This window comes from Ambystoma mexicanum, chromosome 10, assembly GCF_040938575.1.
Source record: "Ambystoma mexicanum isolate Mex_15411 chromosome 10, UKY_AmexF1_1, whole genome shotgun sequence".
Lineage (NCBI taxonomy): Eukaryota > Metazoa > Chordata > Amphibia > Caudata > Ambystomatidae > Ambystoma > Ambystoma mexicanum.
The window spans coordinates 1,121,019,837-1,121,034,897 of NC_090932.1; the positions used below are offsets into that span (position 1 = coordinate 1,121,019,837).

The following is a 15,061-nucleotide window of genomic DNA, read 5'->3' on the forward strand; positions in this document are numbered from 1 at the left end:
AATATATAAAGAACCTAGCTAAGCCTAAAGCCTTGAAGGAGGAAGTATGCAAAATCCAACTGGAGCGAATTGTGAACGGCGTAAAAGTGCCGATTCTGAACCGTAGTAACATGATGAACCTCTTCCAATACGTTCCAGGACTCTGCCATGTTTCCACCGAGGACATCAGAGTGGTGTAATTTGTATCAGAAAAGAAGATGGACTGCGTAGTCCTCCACTTAGTATCCAGGGAGGTGAAAGACTTAATATTCTTGCAAAGTGAAAAGCTGCTGCCACTGGGATACGATATAAGAGATTTCCGAGATGTAGGATGCCCCTCTTTGGTGGAGTCACCGTTGCAAAATAGAACTGAGGTGCCCCTGTGGGAGCTAAGAGACTTAGTTGAAGCAAGGGTTGCCGATTGGTTGAGACAAAGTGCCTTACAGCCGCCTGTGGCTCCTAAAGTACCACTGCCCTCTAGTGCTGCCCGAGATTCGCAGAATCCTTTGGGAAAGCAGACTTGATTAAATTAAAATTTACAGTCGACAGCAGCAACCTCGTCTGGAAATCCAGTCCAATGAGCAGGACCGGAATTCAAAATAGTGAAGATCAGGCAAACTGGGACTGGTTGGCTGGTGCTTTGGCCAGCAGTAGCCAGAAATACACTGTCTCTCATGACGTAGTCTCCACAGTTTGGATCCGATTATGGAATACGAGAGGGTTTAAACCACTATTCACGGACAACCTTAAGGAACTTGAGCAAATATGACATATTATGTCCACAGGAGACATGGCTCAGAACGATTCCTTCTTGTGAAGGATATGAACCCTTTCTTAATCCAGCAGGAAGGGGGGTTATGGGAAGACCCTTCTCAGGTCTTTTGACCCTGATAAAAGTGGATGCTGGTTTCACTTTAGTCAGCCGTGAAACCCCAAATCCATATTTTCAGGTGCTAAAACTCATTCGGACAGCGTCTGGAAAGCAGGAATTCTTCCTCCTAATGAATGTCTATTGGAGGGTGAACTCCTGAAAAGAAGTTAAGTTTGTTGAATCAATAATAAAAGTGGTGAATCAGGTTATGCGTGAATGGGAGGAGTGGAATGTGACGCTTGTTGGATGAGAGGGGACGGCCTTAAAAAGAGAGTGAGTTGGATGGAAGAACATTACAGTGGTTCCAAGAGATTAGAATCCGAGATCGACAGATGCTTAATGGCCAGACAGTGGGAGATATTCTGGGGTCTTGCACATGGGGCAGGGGCCAGGACTAAATTTCAAATAATCAAGCAGTCCCTTAGCGACCATGATTTAGTTGCTATTGCGCTAGGGGTATGCAAGAATTTTGAAGAAAGGAAGAAAATGGGGTTGGTGAAAGCAACCTGGGCTAAGAACCGGTTATGGGTTGGTAAGAAGGAGATTAGTATCATTTATGGGCTATATGAGGTTACAGTTGAAAAGGATAATGCGTGTGTTGAATACATTAGGGCCCTAAAAGTTTCAATGTTCCATCTAAAATGAGTAAAAAGCTAGGGCCCTCACCGAAAGATGCTTACGACCCTAAGGTACATAGGGCTAAGAAAGAATTACGTGCAACCCTGAGAAAAATGTAATCCAGCAAGAATTGACTTATTGCAACTAGAAGCTAACAACTACAAACTGATGCAGAGCAAATGCTAAAGGTGGTTTGTAATAAAAACACAAGGGACCTCTGGGAATTGCTGAATAATGGGGGGACCTTTAGAACATGTTACATGTTGGGTCAAGTGAGCAAGTCCAACTGGATCATCCATTATTCCCGGTTGTTCGGTGACCCTGGGTACCCAGTGAGAACTGAGGTGGGAGAGGCCTCCCAACAGTGTGCGAGCAAAATTGAGAGGGAAGATCTGGAGGGTATGATTAAGGGACTCAGCTCCTCTAGAGCGGGTGCCCGAATGGCATATCCAATCAATTGCTTAAAGAAAACCCTGCTGCGTGGAGCCGGCTGGCTATGTTGGTGTTTGTCCAGATTTTACATAAGAAATAAATACCTGAGTCTTGGCGCAAAGCCATCATCGTCCCGATCTACAAGAAGGGTGATCGTAGTGGCCCCCAGGACTATTGCCAGATTGCCCTTCTTGATTCTTTGGGGAAACTCTTCGCCTCAGGTTTGCTGCGCGATCTGACCTCCTGGTCAATTAAGGCATGGAGGTTCGACCCCCCAACAGACGGGATTGGTGAGGGGCGTGAGGACCTCCCGCAATCTCTTTGTAATTGGCGTCTTCAAACATGGAGCTCCTGAATCAAGGACCTGTATACATATGGCCTTTATGGACCTGGAACTGGCCTTCCATTATGTTAACATGGAAAAGCTGTGGACTAAATAAAAGAACTAGCAGTGCCCAGCTGACCTGCTGGAGGCTATCCGCGTCCTTTACCCACACATCTGTCCAAATTAGATTATCAGCTATGGGGGCGTTGTCCAGAAAAATTATGACCTACTGTGGATTGAAGCAGGGCTGTGCCTTGGCCCCCCTACTGTTTAGCCTATATGTTTCAGATCTGGGAGAATCACAGGCAACAGTCAGGGCATTTCCACTTAAGGTGGAACGGCCAATTCCCTGGATCCTTAACGCAGACGATCTGGTGTTTATGGATCTAACCCCCAGTTGGTCTACAGAGGCGAATTGAGAAGTTTAAGAATTATCTCGAGGCCAACGACATGAACATTTATGTAAAAAAATCCAAGATCCTAAGCATGTCGTCTGCTCGTAGGAAGTTAAGAAATGGTAATGGTGGACTGTATGGTCTATCTGTGGGTAACAATTAATAAAAACCTACCTCTCCCTTCGCACAAAGACGAAATGTCTTGTGGCTCAGGGTACCAAAATATTTTGCAAATATTGCTAATTTTCGCTCTCACCCATGTTAACATTATATCGACAAAAAGTGTTGCCCATACTAGCCTATGCCACTGAAGGCATTTTGAACATGTCCTGGAAATTCTGGGACCTATTATAGGGCCTGTTTTGGCATAGAAATCTCAAACTGCCTGGTTCCCTGGCGATATCTATCATCAGACATAAACTTAGACTGCAGTCATTTGAGTCGATAGCTCTTTGGAAATCTATTGTACTTTATAGGAAATGCAGGCTGGCAGAACCAGTGACCCCATTTGAAATATTTAAGCTGATGGAAAGATCTCCAGACAAGACTCTCTTGAGGTGGTGGGAGAAGATCGTGGCAGTCCTAGGAGAGAGAGAAGTGGTAATGGAGGAGGTCATCTCTAACCCCAGGAAAATTAAAAAACAACTTCAAGAAAAGGACTGGGTTGAAACTATAAGGCAAAGAAATGTAGACATCTGGAGACCCTTCTTTGGGAAGAGAAAGAAAGGGCCTGAATCAACCGCCCTTGTACCTCCTGAAATGTCCATCTCTGCATTATAAGGATTTGCTACTCGGGTGCCGACTGAATATCTTGGCAACAGGAGAGATTGAGTTGGCAAGAAAACAAATCTCCAAAGAAGACTCTCATTGTAGATATTGTGGGCCGCTAGGGGAGGCTGAGACTCTATGCCTTGTCACTTCCTGTACAGCCCTTGTAGAGTTGCGTTCACATTTTTTGCAAGAACATCAGGTCTATCAGTTGACATCAATGGACAGACAGTGGTGCAAGTGGATATTGGGAGAGAGAGCAATCTTATTTTTAGTGGTGCTAAAATGTGTAGAAGCTGTGGTAAACCGTGTTAAGGTGCCTGAATGAGTTGATATCTTGGACTTCTTGGGCTGATGTTAAGAGTGCTCAGATGTTAGACACACATTGATGGCCTGGGCTCTTGTTTTACTCTTTGAAATGAGATTGATGTAAAGATTGTGTTGTTGTTTTTAAATGAAGAAAGATTCAGGTGAGGAAATCCTGGAACTCTCCTCTTTTTCTTTTTAATGTACTGTGGAAAGAATAACATTAATTGAAATGGTTAAATTACTTCTTGTGTTTAAGTACAACCAAAAAACATTTTAAAAAACAAAAAAACAAAAACAAAAAAAAGATTGCGTCGCTTAGACCCTAGAAGGGCCTTAAGCTTTGATATTTCCAGAATGTCCAAGGTCAGCAAAGATGAAAAAGATTAACAGCTCTTTGTGGGCTATTCAGGTCACAATATGGAACAAGCGGTTACCAGAGAAACCATCTCACCCTAGAAAATCCTATGCATTTCAGAGCGCATTCCACCCAAGGAGTGGCTACTTCTTTGGCTCTTCAAAGAGGGGTGCCCGTACCAGACATCTTTAGTGCAGCAACTTGGTCCTCTTTGCATACCTTCAGGAAATACTATTGTCTGGACTCTATGTCAGGTCAGGAGGACAGATTTGGCAAGGCTGTACTTCACAGCATTAATTAACAATACGTTTCTGTGGCCACCTGCTTATGCATACTGCTTTGGGAGTGTATCAAAGATGAGGAATACGTGGGACGACACAATCCATTTGAAAAACCAATTACTTACCCCTGGTAATGTTCTTTCGACTGGATTTTCCACCCACGTAATCCTCATCGCCCTCCCATCCTTCCCCTCTTAGTTTTTGAGAATTTCTGTGATTTTACACCTTCCTCTCTTTCAATGTCTGGGTCACCACTTTGAGACGGCTGAGCATTGGAAGGGAAAGAACTAGAACTGAGGCCACGGTGGCCACACGAGCTACTTATACAAGCATCGACATCACCGTCGAAGACAGGACAGCTGCTGCTGAGGGCCACGACTCAATGAGGCACAGCGCCCGATACTATGAGGTAGATCACAACATTTTTTGCGCACAGTGGTTAATCCAAAGACAAGCTCATTCCATGCCAAACAGTATTTAAAAAGACAGTCTTAATGACAACTAAAACAAAAAGATGGACTACTAAGCTCGAAAGTACTACAAGATGTATGATTAAAGAAATGAAAAAAGACTGGTAAACATGAAAGTGGGAAAATAAAAACTGAAAAACAGTAAAAAAATGCATGTGAGTACAACATCAAAGCCAATTAACAAACAAACCAATATGCTTTCGCAAAATGATCAATGTTCCTACTCTATGTTAAAAACACACTGATACATATTGGATATGGCTGCCCTATAAAGAGATGAAATGCATGTTAAAGACAACATCCTCAGTTGGTGGACTAACATTTCAAGTGGAATGGTAGATAAATATATCAGAAAGCGCATATTTCATAATGGTAATCTTCAAAAGTGAAGAATCTCTAAGAAACAGTCCTAAACATTAGAGGGGAATAGCAGAAACGCATGCAGACACAGAAAAAAGTATAAACGTAATGCTAATGAACAGGGCAATCAATGTTATAAAAAACACCTGCAGATCCCTGTCCTTATTAAAACCCTGTTCCACAGTCTGTAATTCAAGATCCAACAACCTTCCACAATACGATCACTACATTTTGGCATTGGGATGTGCTGCATGCCATTAAACCACATGCCCCCCGCTTCCCCTGAATTGATTTCTTGAACATGAACCACCACTGGTGAATGGCTATAATTTGTTTTCTAGTGGCAAGCCGATATTTCATAATTCTTACCTTTAACAGTCCAATTTTGTTGCCCACATATGTATTCAGACTCTCACGCAGTTACAGTGTAATTAGAAAACTATAGTAGCAATTGATGAAAATCTTAATGTAATGCATTCTGTTGGTACTGTATTTTAATGAGATTTGTATATGATTGCCATATTTACATACTCTGCATTTACAGCATGTGAAGAATCCATTAGGGAATGGAGGCAACCAAGTGGTATTTTCAAAGGGGAGTGGTTTGATCTCCCTGAAACATTGATGATTAAATAGAGTGAGGTACCTTTTATAAATTATATCAAATAAGAGTTTTTCAAGTCCTTGTCCAGAGCAAACAAATGGCAATGTTTTTTTGTAATGCCACACAATTGACCACTCAGCTAGAAAATATGTTGATAAAGTTAATAATCTCTTCACCACTCTGAGTATTCTCTGAATTAGAATTAATGTTTCTGTTTAGGTATAAAGGGAGACTTTCTCTCTGTTTCTCTGACCGCTCCAAGTATGTGTCTTTCAGGCCTTTATTTGTATCATCTGATCAGATGTTTCCATATTAAATCCACTTTGTTGACTACATTTGCAACAAAGCCAGAGTAATTCCCTAAAGGTTACATACCCTTGATCTGATTGGATTAGTGTGTACTGGTGGACAGTAATGTGAAATTGCATGCTGTAGGTTTTCTAAATAGCATGCTCTCAATCGAGTTAAAATCTACATATCTGGAAACACTGTGCTGGTTTTGATATAATGGGTTATAAATTCATGATTGCAATTATTATCATGATGTCTTAAAAGTGTCTGTATGGAATCTTCATATCCTTTCCAAATCATAAAGACATAATCTATGTAACATATCCATATACTTATGTGTCCTGAATAATTTGTGGTGCCCCTGTTTCAAAAATGATTATGTTAAAAACATAAATAAGTTGTATTTCAAGAGCTCACATTTAGCCCCCATCGCTGTACTGCACCTTTGTCTGTAATAGTCGCTACCAATCAAAAATGCATTATTTTTCAGGGTGAGCTTGATCAGTAACTATGAGGCCAAACGCAAATCTGGGAATGATTTAGCTTGCAAGATATCCTCTTCATGTTAGATGGAAATATACAAGGTCTTCACATCTAGGGTCCTAAGGTTGTCAATCGAAGTTTGATATTATATTATATCCATAGTGTCGCTGATGGAGGCCAATAAGGCTGTGACATAAGGATGAAAAAAGCAATGAATTCTACGTTTTTTAGTCACAGACCCAATGCCCTAAATAACTGGTCAACAGGCCGAAATTCCTTATGAATTTTGGGTAATATATACAATGCTGGAGTAGTTGAACTGGTACATTCCAAATACTGCATTTCTTCTACAATGCGCAGGCCATGGATATTTCACACTTCGAGAGGTGTAAGTAATGCTTGAGCCTTTTCAGGGATCAGATTACTAGTAGGTTTGACATACGACTTGGTATTGCTTAGCTGTCTGAACCCCGCCTTCAGATAATCTACTCTATTCAAAATCAATAATACCATATTGTCCCCCTTGCATGCTTCCCTGCTCACCAGATTAAGGTTGTTACTATGTGAATTGAGTGGCAGACCTTCATCCCAACTACAGTTGTATCTTGAATATCACCTTTCTTTAGCAACTTGCTGATCAAGAATGAACTTTGTCTCATGTATTTTTTGAAAGGTGTCTATAGTACTGCCAAGGGGTCAAGTGGTTGTAAAGACTGACTTAGGTCGAACGGCCATCTGCGGATAACAACTGACATGAATATCTAGAGTGTGACCCCCAAGGTGTGTGATCCTGTACTTCATCAGTCTCTATCTCTGCATAGTCCAAATTCATAAAGGTTTTAATCTAAAAACCTTAAACACGGGTGTTAGTAATGATCAACCCTGATGATTGTGAGATTGTATATGTAGATGCATGGCAAATCACCATTTTAATTAGGTTTCCTGACAAAACAAAATGGCAATTCTTATTTTCTGTATTATCTATTTTTGCTGTTGGACAGACAGACATTTCTTTCTTGAGTAGACTAATCTCAAAATTTGTGAGGACATGGGACGATACATAAATATTAGCGTCTTGTCGGTGCCTGTTTTCAGTTCCTCGCTAATGAGTTTGCTTGCAGCCAATCTTCTTTGTCTCTGGTGGCACCCTGCTCTTTTACTGAACTACGTACATCTTCTTTTCTGGATCTTTGTTAGTCTAGCCTGTTGCTCAAGTGGAAATTCACCCTACAGTGTTTAGTTGTTGGGCCGCCTTATTTATGTCACAAAGTTTCTGTGTCCGAACAAGAGGCTGTTGAAGTCGGAATGCTGTTGAGTGGAGGACATGTTTTTTGTCTATATAATCATGCTTACTTGCAAATGTGTAGATGAGGCGAAGCTTGTAAACAGGCTAATTTCTCGTGAACTTACTCACCTTGCCTGCTTTAACTTTCAATTGATGTTGACTGAGATTATCATCTATTTTCTTATGGTTGTTAGTTGCTGTGAGCCACAATTGGCGTCCACAGTCAATTTACATAATGCATCAACCCCTTCTGCATTTTTCTCATCAAATGATGGAAAGTTTGCAAATCCAAAACCCTTGGATAGTCTTCACACGTCCAGTTATTTTTTTTAAGTGGTTGGTTCCCACCAATTTGAAATATCTTTCACAGATTCTGCGCCTACAGCACCTGTCTGCTCATCGCCAGTATCTTCACTGTCTCTATCCGCAGTGTCTGCCAGTGTTTGAAACTGCTTTTGTGGGCATACCATAAAACCAGCTGCTATAGTAAATGGGAGCAGCCTTCATTTAGCAAAAATATGAATACAATAAATGCTGCTTCTCTAAAGCATACAAGTCCAGAATCCAGATCCTCAAAGCCACACTCGACCCAGCAGAGACAGGCAAGTGAGAGCTGGATACTATTCACCCGCCCACACATACACACCCTCTGGTCTGCATGGTGGCCCCGCCCATTGCACCTCACTTGTCATCTGCTGCTCCATACCACTGAAGAGTCAAAAGAAGAGAAGAAGCCCCTTATTGCCAGTGCAGGCTAGAGCAAAGGGAGTCATGGAATGTGTTAACTTGCAAGGTCTCTAACAAAGGATCCTTCGTAGCTTGTAAATCCTGAAAGCCACCTATTATGCCTGGCAGAGTGGCATGCAACCCCATCATTATGTCCTAATGACGCAAGCGGCTGCATGCAGAATACAAATACAAACCTTTTATTTGATCCTAAGAGCTAGATCTCGAGGGGTTCGCACACATTGCTTCTTACAACAGACACAGTACAGACATTAAAAAGACTGACAAAGTGAAGGTAAGAAAAAAATATAAAAAGGAAAAAGGAGAAAACATATACACATGAGTACAATACCATACCCAATAAATGAACAAACCAATGTACATACATAAGCAAAAGGATGAACGTCTACTGGCGGTGGTCATGGAGCAGTGTAACTGGCTAGCAATCTTTTGGGCTGTATTGTCCACATCCTGCCCCTGAAGTAGAAGCGGACAGGCCTGTCAAGGAAGTTTTGGAATCCTCAGTACACTGGTCCCTTTGACAGGCCAGTTCGGCTACAGAAAAATCAGTCATATGCTGTCAAGCCCTGTGAACAGACAGTGGGGGTTGAGAAGGAAAGACCAGAGAGTATGATGAATACAGGGCCAAATCGAGAAGGGTAGAAGAAACTACAAGGGAGAAAGGGGGGTATGGGATACTAAAATGTATCTGATGAAGGAACGGGTAAAGTGAACATGTAAGCAGGTTTTACTCAGACGACCGCAGTCTCCTCCCTTTCAAAACACAGGTTTTGAAAGGGATGAGACTCCGGTCGTCAGAGTAAAAACGTAAGGGAGTGCGAGAAGGAGTGAGAATAACTAGAAGCTGTCCTTTGTGTATTGAGAAACAGGGTTAAATGAGAGGGGACTGGAGCAGCGAATGGAGAGGCACAGGTAGAATGGGAGTCATAAAGCATGTGGGGAAAGCAGAAGCACGGCAAGGAGAGACAGGAAGCCTGTAATGAATGGGATGAGAGTATCACAGGGAACGTGAACCGGACTTACAATGATTAAAGCAGACAGTAAGAAGTGATAAGTGCATATGGAAAATTGAGCATAGGCAGGCAGGAACGTTAAGGAGAGATGGTATGTGATGAATGAAACTAAGGGAGAACATTTGACGAATGGAGGGACAGTGTGGCAAGATATACAGAATGTGAGGCTTAACATAATTCCCAAACCAAGATGGCCGCTGACTTCTGTGGGTACTGGTGTCTATATCTGGCCTAAACCTTGGTGTCCTTGTCCCTGGGAATCTGAGCCCTTCGGCGCTTTTGACAGCTGTTGCGCGATGATTATATCCACAGCGTGTACTTCACTTTCTATTTCTCCATCTGTCTCCCACCCCCCCTTTTCTCTCATTAGGAATCTTCCGACAGCTCCAACACCACCATTGAAGACGAAGACATGAAAGGTACTGTGACGGCGTTCTATTCCCACACGTTTTTTTTTGTACACTATCTACCTACCTGTAAATTGCTACTGAGCCTTGATATGAAAGCAAGACGGCCTTTGTGTTTGCTGCCAATAAAAGTCAAGGCGATTGCCTGGCACTAATGTACATAGGAAGAGCTTTCAATTAAACAGCGTCTCTGGTTTTGAATTCTCTACAACAAGGAAGAAAACACAATTAGATAAGGAAGGTCTAATAGAACGGACTCTTGCAATATAATCTGGGGCTCCTCCCAGACCGCTTTCTAGTTATTAGTGACAGTTGTTCAGTATGTGGGCTTGAGGCCATGTGTAGCATATAGTGCTTTATAAAAAGCTAGAGAAGAGTACACATAAACACTTTCAGTACCACGGACAACAGTATTTCGTCTGTGACACCTCAATAGCAGGAATCTGCTCTCATCAACACACCATCCCCAGTAGCAGAGCCCAATGCCGTGTGTCGTGTAGCACAGAGATGGGAAGCTTTGTTCACTAACCATTTCTGCCATCAGAGGCGAATCCAGTGCGTCTGCTGATCTTGGTGACATGGAGCTGAACTCTTTTTCAAACCAGTCCCTTCACCAGAACCTAATGTAGTCTGTGCCAGTAAACCTAAGTTGCAGGGCTGGTACTGTTTTTACTTGGCCCAGTGGCGCCACCAACAGGAGACACCAGAACTCTCCTTTGATTTTATAGATGGACCAACCGAAATGTGGTTTATTATCATAACTGCAAATAAAAGAAAGCAAAGCCATGTTCAAGCCAACAATCGTGAGACAGGCTACTAGCTGCATAGAAATGTCAATCAATTGACACTTAATAGCATCAGGCAATATTAAACCCCAATAGCCAGTTTCTAGATGAAATTGGAATCAGCTCTTGTGTGTAGCGCAGAAGGTGACCAAACCCACATGTCAGCAAATGGACCCAGTAAGTACATGTTTATCTAGTTGTCTGGAATTTCCACCAAGGTGGAAGGAGGACAGTCTCTCCAGTTACCCCCGTCCCTTTTTGTCAGAGCCACCAGAGCGCCAGGGGACCACTCCGGTGGTGCTAGTGCACGGTACAAATATCCTTTAACATTTACATATCGTCTGCACCACATAATGCACGCATTAGTGGATGTACATATTTCAGTTGGACCTAAATATCCACTATATAAACTCAACAATCCCTTTTTTTGTACTCCTATGTGCCCCAAAGATGCTGTTTTTAGCATATTGTGTGGGTGCTATATAATACAGTGATTTAATGCGTATAAAAGATGCTGACCACCGGCAGTAAGCTTTTTTTGCATAGGTAAGGATTGGTCGCCAAATATAATTGGCAGATTCCTGCCGTTGGCTTCTGCATTCGTGCCAGTCTAACTCACTGATATGGTTTGAATCCTCTGACATAGCGGGTCAGGCCGCATTTCTAAATGAAAATAATCTCATAAAAAACAAGCATTACAGGAAAAAGCTTGTGTGTGTGTACGAATCACTCGTGGATGACAGCAGGGAGGACAGTCATTTCACACGGTATTGAGTAATTTTACCCAATATAAAACAGAGAATAACATCAATAACTAAACAATAATATCGAATTTTAAATATATATATATATTTATATATATTTATATATATGGGGGTGGGGTAAGGGGTTAAAACGGGTGGGCAGGGTGTTGGTGTGGGTTTAAAAGCATGGGGAATGGGGGCTTGGAGGGGGACCCCCAAATAAAAAAGATTTAGTTTATTTGTTATTTCATTCTGTTTTTTAATTCATTAAAATCACATAGATCCATTTTACACACAACATCCAGTGGAAATACATCTCCTCTGCATGCTTTCCACACAGTGGTTGGTGGAAAAAGCCTGAGAAATGATACCAGAGGGACCGTGGCACTTGTGCTAGTATGTCGGATGGGTGCAACTGGGAGAAGAGATTATTTATGTCATGATTAATATATAATTGAAATCTTGCAATGTATAGGACCCAAAGTCTCCTATCATTCAACAGTCTCCATGAGTGTCTAATAATCTCACTAATGCTAGTGTTATAGCTAAACTTGCCTAAAGTTCAGTCATTTGACCCCGATTGCTAACTGAAACGACTGTGCACATCTACATGTGACATTTTATAGAAACATGACAAGCCATGGTTTGATTGTCTTTACCGCCCAATGCTGTATTTTAAACAAACATAACTCAAGAATCAAGAAAAATGTGTTAAAACAGGAACAAAACTGTAAAAAGGTTCACAAAATAGACACGAGTAAAACGTTAAATCTTTCATAAAATGAATTTTGAAACTGCGTGTAAATCCAAAGAGTCATTATTTAGAGTAGAAACAACAAAGGTTTTTAATGTGGAGCCAGTTGTAGGATATGAGCGTATGTGCATTGTGTTTTTAGTTAACAAAATGTGAATGTCTAGTATTACAAAATCAATAATTTTGTGTTGGTGCATAAAAAGTTACCTAACTGTCAAATAAAATATATGTTATGTTATGTGATATTTGCATTCTGCCTACTGACATTGTTGTGGCTTCGAAGCACTGTGGGGTGGAAGGCCCTTCAGAAGAGTGAGTCTGTGCAAACATGAAAATATGAAGAGCATTGCATTTCATCCAAATAGCAATTAGAATAAGGTGACTATTCAATTACTAGCAGAGATGACTAGTCTAAAACTTTATAAAACTCATGAGTATTGTGTTGAGGTGTAGAGTTGACTGCTATGTCGGTGACTATTTGACAGCTCGACAACATTTTTTGTGGGACACGCAAGAGGGGGAAAATAGTCTATCAATGCTATACATCACACGCAGAACATATGCACACTGAATAACATGCAGTCACATGCTGCAAATTGCATGCACAATTGTCAGATATGTCTAAGAGACATTTAACGCATGTTCTATTATCTGTACCATCAGGTTGTATCACTACAAATGGTTAATATTGAATACAAACGTGATGGCGGTAATACATAGCTATCTGTAGAGAAAAATACAGCTTTGTCCTACATGACATCAATAATCCCCAATACTCCCGGTGCTCTAGAGAGAAAACAAGCACATCCCTCCCCCATCCCTTGACAAGTCTGTGAATATCGATTCCCTGCCCAGAGGAGACCATGGCTGGATCCTTTAGAAGCCAATTGACATATCCCAGTCTTGCTTAAAGTAAATTCTTCTAACTCAAGGGTTTCGTTTTTATTGATTTTTCACAATTTATAAAAATGTATATAACAGTTGCAGAAAACCCACCCACTCCTACCCTCCTTAACAGTGTCACAGAGATTAGTACAATTCCCGAAATCTGCCCAGACCTCCTCAAACAACTTATTTATCTTCTGATGCCTGTAAAGAACTCTCTGCGTCATTGAAAGCTTGCCCATTATATCAATCCATGTGCTCTTTTCAGGATGAATCAAGGTATCATCGTCATAAGTGGCATTCTCAGCACCCTATTGAATATCAAGGGCAACCTTCCCCAGAAGTGTCTCACTTTATTACATTCCCATCGCATGTGTTCTAACATTCCTGCCCTATGAGAACACCCCCAGCACATATCTGCATCAGTCGTACCACGCTTATACAAATGATCCCGGCGACCAAAAGACTCTGTTCAAGATCTTAACCTGTCTCAACCTCTCCCCCAGGCTAACAGAAAACAGGGTGTCCTACTAGCATATGGTTACTCATGAATAACGTTGGTTGGATGTGGGTGTCTGTATATCACCTCAATCACTATCAGGAAAGTTCCAGGAGTGATTTTATTGTATGAGGTAATTTCATTATTAATCTCCATTTGCTTCAAGTGGATACAGTCAGTCAGAAGTGCACTAGCATGTGTACTCACAGATGATGTGGAACTACTTGGCAATATTCCACCATGTCATAACCAGACACTGCTGTCTCAAATGCTGCACTTGAAGGCAGTTTCCTGTTAATAATTACACTTTACTATTTCCAAATAGTATCTACTGCATCCAGTTGCTGTCAGATTGTGTTTTATACTTTTTCAGAACTGCTTTGAACAGTTTTAGTTGTGATTTTTTCCAATCCCTGTGCACTGCACAGCCCTTCCTTCTCCAAACCATACATCTGCAGAAAGTGCCATGAAAACTCTGTTTTTTCCCTTGCTAATCACCAACCCTCTATCCCTTTCCACTCTTCACCCTTCATTCCCTCATCCTGATCTTTTTCTCACACCCTCTTTCCCTTACTCCTCACAACCCCATATTGCTTCACCCATCTTAGACCCTCTTTGAAATGCCTATGCTAAAGCCAAATCTGGTTGCTTTGGCAAAGTTGTTTTTAGTTTTCATATAGTAGTTCTTAAGGTGGCCACAGTTTTATGCTCTTGTAGTTTAGACAGTTAAGTGGACTAAGGCATAGGGAGAGGGAAGGTGATTTACCTAGAATCACACTATGTTGGTAATGTGGGAAATCCAGCTCCCCTCTTTCCAAATTATACATCTATGCCTACAAAAGTTTGCCACAAATATGAATTGTCATATCAAGCAAACTTACCAAGCCTCCCACTCATGTATGTCTTTTGCATTGGTAAGAAATTATTGGCATAACTTTGATTGTTTAACCTGAGGACAGGATATAATCTATCTTTCAGAGACCCATCCCCTGGTAAATCTTACACACCCACCAAACGTTGTAGCCTATCTTTTGTTTGACTTTTCTGTGAAACAACCAGTACTCATAAGATAACCTGAAAATATGTAAAAGGTTATAGAATCACTAACAGTACCACCCGGCATTGCCCGGGTCTGCAGCTTGCATGCACTTGGGGGTCTGCTGTAGCCTCGTGTATGTTTTATTGTGTCATAGCTTCCTATTTTTGAAAGCTTGCACAATTGACAATACCGAGAGCAGAGACTGGACCCCGCTCCACCCCTGTGCAGGGCGAATGGGTGGGGTTGATCAAATTTCACTATCGCCAGTACACCCCAGACTGGTATGCCGACCTTGTGTCTTAAATTACTATTTTTGGAAAAGTCACAAAATCGCCAATCTCCCAAAATCGCCTATACTGATAG

General features: G+C 41.5%; 1 protein-coding gene across 21 annotated transcripts in view; it reads left to right on the forward strand.

The window, feature by feature from the left end:
- CAMK2B (calcium/calmodulin dependent protein kinase II beta) overlaps positions 1 to 15,061 on the forward strand; it is a 1,630,344-nt gene that overhangs the window by 1,219,026 nt on the left and 396,257 nt on the right. For all 21 annotated transcript variants that reach the window (XM_069618980.1, XM_069618981.1, XM_069618979.1 and 18 more), the window contains one exon: positions 9,957 to 10,005. In XM_069618980.1, coding sequence (XP_069475081.1) covers positions 9,957 to 10,005 — 49 coding nt within the window. The remainder of the gene's footprint in view (positions 1 to 9,956; positions 10,006 to 15,061) is intronic.